Source organism: Gekko japonicus, unplaced genomic scaffold (genome assembly GCF_001447785.1).
Source record: "Gekko japonicus isolate JY-2015 unplaced genomic scaffold, Gekko_japonicus_V1.1 scaffold876, whole genome shotgun sequence".
In the NCBI taxonomy this organism is placed as follows: domain Eukaryota; kingdom Metazoa; phylum Chordata; class Lepidosauria; order Squamata; family Gekkonidae; genus Gekko; species Gekko japonicus.
The window spans coordinates 328,618-338,662 of record NW_015176475.1 but is presented as its reverse complement, the minus strand read 5'-3'; the positions used below and the strand labels follow the sequence as shown (position 1 = coordinate 338,662).

The following is a 10,045-nucleotide window of genomic DNA, read 5'->3' as shown; positions in this document are numbered from 1 at the left end:
TGTTAAGGTTGAAAGTGTGTGAATGGTCCATAATCCCCCAGGCAGCTTTTAAAACATGAACCTGGGACCTGCACACCTTCTTCTGAAGCGCTCTCTGTGGCAGTAATGGGGTGACTGCTGGCACCTTTTCCTATCTTTTTTTGCCTTGTGATATTCTGCTTGTGGTGTGATCTGTCTTCTTTGTGATGTGGCATGATTGTGTTATTGGGTTTGTTTCTTTTGAAGGGGAAGTGATGTGTTGTGAGTGAGGACATATTTTCCCTCAGAATACAGTAGGTTCCATATGCAACTGACAATTCCAACTGCCTTGCGGGGGGGGGAGTTTGAGGTGTGGAATGGAGTGAAGTCCAATCAGCTTCCATATGCAAAAGACCTTGAAACGCTGGGCGGGACTGCACAAAGCAGCCAGTCAACCCAGCCAGCGTCTTCTGACTGACAGTTCTTGCGGCCAAACACTAAAGGTGTGCATTTGGAACGTTGGAGCCCACTACGGCTCTATATATAAGGGAGATATGTGTTTTATAGTAGCTGTTTGTATGTTTGGCTTAAGACCTCTGGTCAATGAAGCTAATAAATGAAAGGAAAGCTCTAGAAAGCTGGAATGCATTTTCTTATTTTTCACCAAATTTATACCCTTCCCTTTTCTAGACAAAGGTTACTTTTACTTTAAAGCTCAGACTCACAGAGCGTGGCTCTTGTTTATTTCTTCACTCTGCTTAATTAACACAACAGCTTTCTTTTGTTGTATAATTGTTGATTGAATTGATGGTTGAATTATTGTTGTTGTTAATTGCTTTGAAGCCATTATAGCTTAAAACTGTTGTATAAAACATTGTGAATAAACCAAAGTTGAAAAGGGCTGGGGACCCTTGGAATAAGACAGACCTCTGGAGGGTTCATATTCTTCCAGGGTTACAAGCAGTTCAGTGAGGAAGATATCCTCAGCTGGTTCCAAACGTTCATTCTTGAAGAAAAGCTATAAGGCAAAAAGAAGCATTTAGGGTATCATTCTTTATGGCAGGATAGGCAGGCTTGGATTGTATCCAGTGCATAGATGATAGTCCTTTCCTACCTCCCTTTCCTCAGAAGCCCCTGAGATTTCCAAAATGCTGGTGCTGGAGTGTGGGATTTTCATGGACACAAACCCACACAAACCCAGCAGGCTGCTGTAAGAAGAGATAGAACCAAAGGAAATCACCCTCCCCTTTCTCTTCCATCAGTAGAAATTTAAGTGAAACAGAAGCAGTGTCACTCTGGTTCCTCTTCTTTAGTGCAGCACCTTGGGCAGTATGATATTTGTCTATGCAGTTCCTGTAACTTCCACCTGCAGCATCAGCTTTTTAAAAAACTTCTGGGGCTACTGGTAGTGGGCAGAAAAGAATCATACCCATCCATATCCTTATGTGTACATTCTACAAGATCCAAGTCTGCAGAGAACAAAAATGTAATGTTTTGTTCAACTGGTTAGCAAACTGCAAAATTCTTAAATGACAGGCAGAGACTCACCTTCACTGTATATACTTGGAAGTAGATTGGTTGCAAACCCAGACGCACATAATATGCAATCACATCAATGATGAACAACTCTGAGACAGAAGTTTTACTTGGAGTAGAGGGCTGCATGGGGTCAAAGAAAGTTGCATCAGTCCAAACCATCTGTACAGCTACCTGCCATTCCTACACCTGCAAGGGGTATAGGAGTTCCTGCACCTACAACTACATTCCTACACCTTCTAGGGGACCATGAACAAGAACAACTCCCACAATATCTTTCTCTGTATCACTGTCTTCAAAGTGTGTGATTATTAGTTCTCGCTGTTCTCCCTTGATAGTTTAATGAACCAGCAAAGCTGAATGCGGGGATGTGAGTTGGGGAGGAGGGACTGGCCTTTCATCTACAAGGATGCTAACAGAATTAGATTTGATTCCTGGTTAAAAAAAGGTCTTTGTTCATAACAAGTTTATAATTTTAGTGCACAGCTCACATTCCTGGCCAAGTACCATTCTCAGTAAAGGGATGCTTTAGTTGTTCCTTTAATTATCTGAAAAACAGGGCAGAAAGCCTCACTGCTATTTCTAGGGAGCACAAACAGAAGGAAGGGCTCCTCTCCTACCATGGTGGCCAGCTTCGGAATCATGTGACACAGGGTGTTGACATTGCTCTCATACCATGGATCAACTCTTCCAAGATAAGCAGCCAACTCACAAGGCTCTGCCAGGTCAGGCAGAGCATATTCCTGGAATAGGAAAAACATGTCCGGAGATCCACATAGCGCAGAATTGTGGCAAAAAAGGATGCCTTGCCCCCATCACAGTTTGAACACTCTCTGAAGGCTAGTCTTCAACATGGCTCTGAGTAGAATCACTACTGTATGTACCTCCATGGAGCGAGAGCTGGGCTGTTCTTCCATCACAGGCACATAATAAAACTGCACTTTTAGCCTAGGTGTAAGATATGCACGTCTGCTCTCTCGCTTCCTGGGAATGAAAAAAAATATATAGTTCTCAGGGATCAGTGAGGCCACCCCAGATCTCATGTCTTCAGTGTTCTGGCAATCAAGGGTTGGAATTCAGAAACCCACCTCACAGGAGGAGGGGGGTTACTGTTCTCCAGAAAGCCTCTTGGCATCCTCTCCCTCACTCCTCCATTAAGACTTCTGAAAGATTTACTATGGCCCTGGTCACACGGGAGGTTTTGGCCCGGAAGAGGGACGGATCGGGGGCGCAGCAAACGGGCACGATCCAACCGCAACATCTGGGAATCGGCACGCACCCGTTCCCGATCCGTCCCTTCAGAATGAAAATGCGGTGCAAAAAAGAACCTACTAACTGGTAGGACTTACCTGAAGCACTGCAGCAAGCGCGGCCGTGAGACGCCGGCGCGCTCGTCTGCAGGAGCAATCGAGGCTCCCGGCCGAACTGCACACGTGCACACGTGCACACGTGCACACGTGCACACGTGCACACATGCGCAGTTCGGCTGCCTCACTCTCCTTTCAGTGGCTTCCCCCCGGCATTTGATCGTGCTGGGGAGGAACTGCGCGACAGCTCAGGGGATCTGTGTGATCCCGCCGCCGCGTGTCTCTTTTGGTGCGGCTTTCAAAAGCCGCACTTTGGCCGTACTTCCTCCCCCCCCCCCGTGTGGCAGGGGCCTGTGTTTGTTATTTAGACCATTTCTATGTGACCTCTCCAAGAAATCTACTTATGGCAGCTTATAAGTAAAACATGATTAAAAAACCAACAAGATTTAAAAGTTTGTTTTTTAAAAAACTAGCAAACTGTTATCTCAACAACTTAAAAATCAGCCAGAGCACAAGTACAGCACACATTTAACAGCTTAAAAAGAGTCTCATACAGCCAGCTGGAGCAGACTGTGAAAACTATTTAAAAGATCAACCACTAATTAACAGCCTGGGTAAAAAGGAATGTTTAATAATAGCACCTACAAGACAGTACAGTCAGCACAAAGTTGGCCTCAAAGGGAAGCCACCTGCCTCGCTTGTTTTGCCAGGTCCAGGTTGGGAAATTCCTGGAAATTTGGGGTTAGAACCTAGCAAGGGCCACAGCAGGGCATAATGCTATAGACTGTACCTTCTAGGGATGGGCACAAACTAAACCACAAAGCAAAATTGGTCAGTTTCCCTTTAAACCCCTGCTTTCTGTTCCCTGCTGCAGTCGCAAAAACAGCTGAGCAGCGGGGAGCACCTCCCCTCTACTTAGCTGTTTTCCAGGCTTTCTTGTGCAGTTTCTTTTAAGGAACTGCACAAGAAGGCGAAACAGCTCAGCAGCAGTGACCGTCTTTCTGCCACTCAGCTGTTGTTGTTTTTTGTTTCTTGGACTTCACAAGAAAGCAAAATAGCTGAGGGGCGGGGAGTACCTCCTTGCCGCTCAGTTGTTTTTCGTGGGTTTCTGGTGGAGTCCCTTTACAGGAACTGCACAAGCAAACCCATTTAAAGGGGCTGTGTTCCCTTTCAACAGGGTTTGCGGAGCTGAGAACCACAAACTGGTTTGGTTTGCAATTGAACCTCCTAGTTCGGTTCATGGTTTGGCCATGAACCATCACGAACAGCATTCTTCTGGTTCATGCCCATCACTACTACCTTCCAAAACAGCCATTTTCTCCAGGGGAAATCTGGGAGATTTCCAGGTCCCATCTGGATGCTGGCAACCATACACCTCACCTCTGCAGGCAGGGGGATAGAGAGCAGGGCTTTTGAGGAGGATCTTAATTGTTCCATTGGAAGTGTGGAAGGAAGTAGTGCTTCAAGTACTCCAGTCATGAGCCAAGATTATAATGTGCCTCCCTGTTTTCCTATTAAAAACTCATTTTAACCGAATTATTACTGTGCACTCACATTTACAGTTTTCAGAAGCATCTGCAGAGTTCTAAAGGATCTTCACTGAAAGCTGCAAGACCCTTTCTTACCACTGCCTATGAAATGCCTTTTCCCAAACTGGTAATGAATGACTATTTACCTCAAGGAATAATAGGCCTGGACAAGGCGCGCCAAAACTCTGTCATCACCTAGCACCAAGACTTGAGCCGTGTGCAGTCTTTTCATCTGAGCGATGGGTTCCATGACACTACCGCCACATTTCCGGTGCAGTTTCCCAGCAGGCTTTGCACCTTGCCCACTGGACCCAGTCTGTAGGAGTGATAAGCAGTCTAGAGTAGAAGTCCTCTTCTTTATGCCCCCCTTCCTCTGGAGTCGGGAGTGTTCAGCCTCAGGAACTTCATCATCTGGCAGGGGGAGGTCCCGTTCAATACCACTGTCAGTGGACAGCACAGAGAAGCGTGCCTGCTCACAGCCGTCATAGTCAGGTCCCATTTGTTGAATCTCAAAGCTATCCAGTACTTGATTCAGAGAGTCATCCTCACAGGACTGACTCTGTGGGCAGAGGAACAGCACTATAGGACAAAATATGGAACTATGCCAACGTTGTTATACTGATACAGCTTTTGCCTGTAACTCCAAGGCAGATGATCCAATCCTGTGCCCCAAAGGAGTGCAAGTATGAGTGCCTCCTGCCACCAAGACGTTGTGTTACCAAGGTCTCTTTCGCACTATCACTTTATCTTGCTTTGAATGCATTTCTCTTCCATCTGTTTTGAATTGGGATGGGAGCATTTCTTTTCAGACAGCAAATAAATGTGTTTGCAAAACACACAAGGAATGTTACATCTGTTTTAGATGTAGCATCCATTTCTCCCTTTTTAAAAAACACCTTTACACTATATTCAAATAGCATTTTAAGCAATTAGTTGGTTACCTTGCCTCTCCACTTCTGCCCTTTTGTTGATTGAACTACTGGCTTCTCCCCCCTCCCCCATAATTGGCTGCTTTTTACACCTTCCATTTATCGAACACTATTCAATGAGTGTTTTGTGTAAAAGTAATTTTCTTTACAAAAGAGTCACTGGGGACTGATTGCTAGTTGTGTGACTGTGTTAAATTGTTTAACACTCAGGAGGTGATCAATGGATGTTTATTGAAGGATGAATTTAGGAACCAGATACATTGCCAGGGGAAGGGTTTTTTTTTTGTTGTTGGGATAGAAATATATTGCTGTATTGTCCACTGTAATAATTCCACAAGCACACCATGCCAGATGGATTGAAAGTTTTGTTGGAACAAAGGCAGGGCCTTTTCTAGCCTCTGCTTGAGCAGAAACAAACAGCCAACAACCAGAAGAGGAAGTGAAACCAAACTACAGCACAAGCTTTTTGGCCCTAAGGGTTCAGGGGAAACAGTTCAATAAGGGAACACCACCAAATTCACAACTTGCCACGATATAACAGTCCACATTTTTTTAAAAGGCAACTGTCAAATGGTAAGAAGAAAGGGGGTTGAAACTCTTGAAATCACTGTATGCTCTTCAGATGAAAGGCAAAATGATCCCACAGCCCATCTAAAGGAAACTTCATATGTTACCTAGTTTCATAACCCTCAGACAAAACACAGGGCCAAATTACAAGTTACAGAGATCACGGGTCCGATCTGTGGCTGCCAATGCCATTTCAGAGAGAAGTTTAGACACTTAAAAATTGCTGTGAGGGCCCAATCTTGTTAGGTGGCACCATGCAATCTTGTTCCTCCACATGTCTTTTCAAGTGTCGAGTTCTGCGAGAGGCTTTTCAGCATTTAAGGCATGGAGGGGGAGAACAAGATCATTTGTTGCCACCACGTCACACCCTCATGGCAATTTTTAAATGGCTAAGGCCCCGGTCACACGTGACGGAAAACGCGCGGGGGAGGCGTGGCTATTTGCGGCACTGTAATTAGCTGCACGACGTGATCAGACGCGACGGCGGCAACCCACGGTTCCGGCCCTCAGCGTGTGTGCTGCAACAAAGATGGCTGGAGGGAAAAGCCGCGCCGGCACGATCACACCAAGGGAGTCCAGAGGCAGCCTGTGGCAAACCGTTTGCTACTACCTTCGAGGAGGTATTTTTTTACCACGCATTTTCGGCGGCATGCCACAGGTTGGCCACAGGTGCGCTCCACTAGCCAGATGTTGTGGCATGATCGCGCCCGGAAAATCTGCCATCCAATCGTGGCTCTCCCGCAGTAAATTCGCCGTGTGAACGGGGCTAGAATTTTCCTTTAAAATGGCTTTGGTGGCCACAGGATCTCCTGGAACTACAACTGATCTCCAGATTACAGAGATCAGTTCCCTGGAGAAACTGACTACTTTGGAAGGTGGACTTTATGGCGCTATGCTCCACTGAGGTCCCTCCCCTTCCCAAACCCTGCCTTCCCCAGGTTACATCCCCAAATCTCCAAAAATTTCCCCACCTGGAACTGGCAACCATACGTGTAAGACACTCACAGAGCTGATCTTCATCTGTCCACAAGTGGAAGCTGATGTTGGGGTTGGGCAAAGGGATGCCTGGGTTTCCTTCTGCTGCAGCCTCCTCATCTGTAGTAAACAAGGGGCTTGTTATCATCCTATTGTGGACTGCACAATGCATGCCAGCCAAGCAAAAGCAGAGATGCAGTACAGCAGTGTAGGAACTTGAAAGAGAGATGGGAAAGTCCAGGAGATTTTTTTGTTTTGTTTGGTGACAAACATTTAGCCTTGTCCTGCGTTACTCTAGTACAATATGGAGCAACTATTGTGTAGAACTTTGAACAACAGAGGTCTCAGATAGCAAGAAAAAGACATGTGTTTTTCAGAAACTCCACTTTTTGTGTTCTCTTTCCTATTGAAAAAAATCCTGGTTTTGTTTAGCACAGCTGCCTGCTAGTCAATAAATAGAATTATACCCCAGTTGTGGTGTGGGAAGCCTATGATGCCCTCTTACATTGGTTTAAGGATGGTTAATTTCATATGAAATCAAAGCACTGCACACTGTTGCCGGAGGTGATCCAGGAAGCTTAGCCCACAGCACCTGGTCAGGACTGAATTCCAAGTACAGCCCAGAGATTGGGATCCTTTCTTAGAAACACACTTAGGCCTGTAGCTACAGTGGGGCCTCCTGGGGCCTGCCCCCCCCAACTTTCTGGCAAGGCCCCATGGCTTGGTATCCACCCCAGGTCTCCCTGCTGGAGCATGGGGCTCCTAGGTGAGGCCATCAGTGCATTTGGAGCAGAATCAGGTTGCTGGCCGGCAAGGTGGGGCTGGCGGGAACTTGTGCTCAGAGAAGAAGCTGGGGGCAGCATGGGTCATGGAGGCAGCAGGAGCCTGGCTGCAGGGGGCTGGTGTTGAGGAGCCGCATGCACCCTTCCATGGCCACTGCCAGGGAACATGCCACCCGCCCACCCGCAGCTGTTCTGGCAGGAGGAGAGAGGCCAGTGCAGGCACTTCCTCGGCTATGACCCCACTTGGGACGGCAGCCATCAGATCCAGCGCCGGGGCCATGCTGCTCCCACCACTCTCCCACTGTCGACTCTCGGGCAGCCTCGGCAGGTCATGGGGCTGGGGGGCCCTCGGGGTGGAGCCAGGGAGGAGGAGGAGATTGGATTTATATTCACTATTGCTGGGGCCTCACTAGCAGCACTCACCCCTCTGGCGTACTGCTTTTCACTCTGGGGCACCTTTGTTTGCTTTGGTGCTCCCCCCCCCCCCCGGTGCTGGACTGGAGAGGCTTGGCTGGGGGTTGAACCTGGAGAGTTCATCCCTGGTGCTCATCTCAGAAGCCTCGTCTCTTGTCCACTGATGCTTTTTTTCTGATGTCCCTCCTCGTGCACATACACACCCACCCAACCCCACACCCTGCCGTGTTAAGAGAGCAATCCTAAGCAATTTGACTCAGAATCCTCTTCCAGTCTTTACAATGGGGCTGCCTGCCTTATTATTTTTATTTTATTTTTATTTCAGTGCCCTCTGACTTTTTACAAGGCCCCCTGATTTAAGAAATTCTGGCTATGGGCCTGGACATGCTTACCTTTTTTTGAAGTGGTTAATAATGTGCTATAGATTTTTTCTAGTTCCTCAACATACTGATTGTATTCTGCATTCAAATCTCTTCCGGCACGTTCCATGGCTGCCACCACCTTCTGGAAACAGTGCTCAATCTCATCTAGGGGCTTTGCCTGTTACAGGAAGGGGAATGGAATTAAAATCATGGACTGGTAACGCCCACTTAGCTTTGCATGACTGGAAAAAAAGTCTGTCACTGGACAGTAATGAACACAGGGAAGACAGATTTATTGGTGAGCTTATAGCATCACAACCTGATAATATGTACCAGGTTTCCTTAAAAAGAGAAAAATCTGCCTTACAGTGACATTTCTTTTAAAATCCTATACTTTTATGGCTTTATGCTACCTATATAACAAACAATTCACAATATACTTTTCCCAAGTGGGAAAAAAATATTTTGTGTTTTTTTCAAAAGTAGAAAAATATAAATTTTAAATGTCTTACACTGCAATTAATCTACCCCCAGAGTTTTAGATTCATAAAGTCCAGAAACCATGGTCAAAGTATTATTGAAGTATCAACAAAATGGGATTATATTTTTGTTGGAAAACTAACAAAATTGCAGAGAATCTGCCATCGATCTTTATGACTGATTCACTTGATTTTCATGAACCAATGTAACTATTTACACAGAAGAAAGTGGTGAAATGTATCTGTCATGATCTGGGCTGTGCCACCAGAGGCCTACTAGGCCCAGGGAGTCTGGTTAGCAGTAGGGGAGGCTGGGCCTACAACTCCTAGAAGCCCCTGAGAGGTTTTGGAGTCAAAATTGACCAATAGGAAAAGAGGAGGGCTTGGAATAAAAGATCTGGTGCAGCAGAAAAAGCAGTTCTTCTTCCCAGGGGACAGAGCCAGAAGGGACTGAGGCTGCTGTGGGGAAGACACCCTCATCCTGAGGGAAGGATAAGTAGTCTAGTGCCACTTGGAATAGTGAGCTAGGGACAGTATATATTTAGACGTGTTAGGGCATTTGATTTCTTTTCTTTTCACCCACTTACTGTTATTATTCTGCACCTTGTTTGTTTGTTTTTTAAAGCCCCCGGAGGGGAATTTTTTATTATTTTTCAAAACTACAAAAAACTACTACAGAAAAACAGGAAGGGGAACTACATATACTACCTAAAAACCCAAGAGAGGAGATCATCAATAGTTTTTTCACAATATAACTTCCCTTCGTTTAAACATAAAATAAACTGAGTCAATCATTATTAATACATTTTCTTTTTTCTAACTTTTACAATTCACTGTCTAAAGACAACATCTCCAAATCTTCTATTTTCATCTTTCCCGAGGCACCATACAGAGTCCTTCAGCCTCTAGTTCTCTTTTTATCGTCTTTTACGTAGCTTATAAGAGCTTTTTGGAGCAGCCGCCCCCTTCTTGTCCAGAGAGTCCTCTCCAGAAGAACCAGAGTCCAGCTCACCACTAGACTTGCTGTCCTCTTCTTTTTCTTCGTCCTCTGATCTTCCCAGCTGATCTTTTAAGAATTCTTTAGCTCTTATGACAGTCAATCTTTTCTTTTTTTATCTTTGACCTTGAAAGTGACTCCCTCTGGAAACAACCATTTATATCCAATTGCGTTTGTCTGAAGAAAAGTCACCAACTCTTTGTATTTCTT

General features: G+C 45.7%; 1 protein-coding gene across 1 annotated transcript in view; it reads right to left on the bottom strand.

Moving 5' to 3' along the window:
* PIK3R6 (phosphoinositide-3-kinase regulatory subunit 6) overlaps positions 1–10,045 on the bottom strand; it is a 70,027-nt gene that overhangs the window by 14,120 nt on the left and 45,862 nt on the right. The window contains exons 9-16 of the mRNA XM_015427195.1: positions 8,390–8,537; positions 6,828–6,921; positions 5,050–5,057; positions 4,477–4,909; positions 2,379–2,478; positions 2,115–2,237; positions 1,507–1,617; positions 886–976 (exon numbers count right to left, since the gene is read on the bottom strand). Of these exons, the coding sequence (XP_015282681.1) occupies positions 886–976; positions 1,507–1,617; positions 2,115–2,237; positions 2,379–2,478; positions 4,477–4,909; positions 5,050–5,057; positions 6,828–6,921; positions 8,390–8,537 (1,108 nt within the window). The remainder of the gene's footprint in view (positions 1–885; positions 977–1,506; positions 1,618–2,114; positions 2,238–2,378; positions 2,479–4,476; positions 4,910–5,049; positions 5,058–6,827; positions 6,922–8,389; positions 8,538–10,045) is intronic.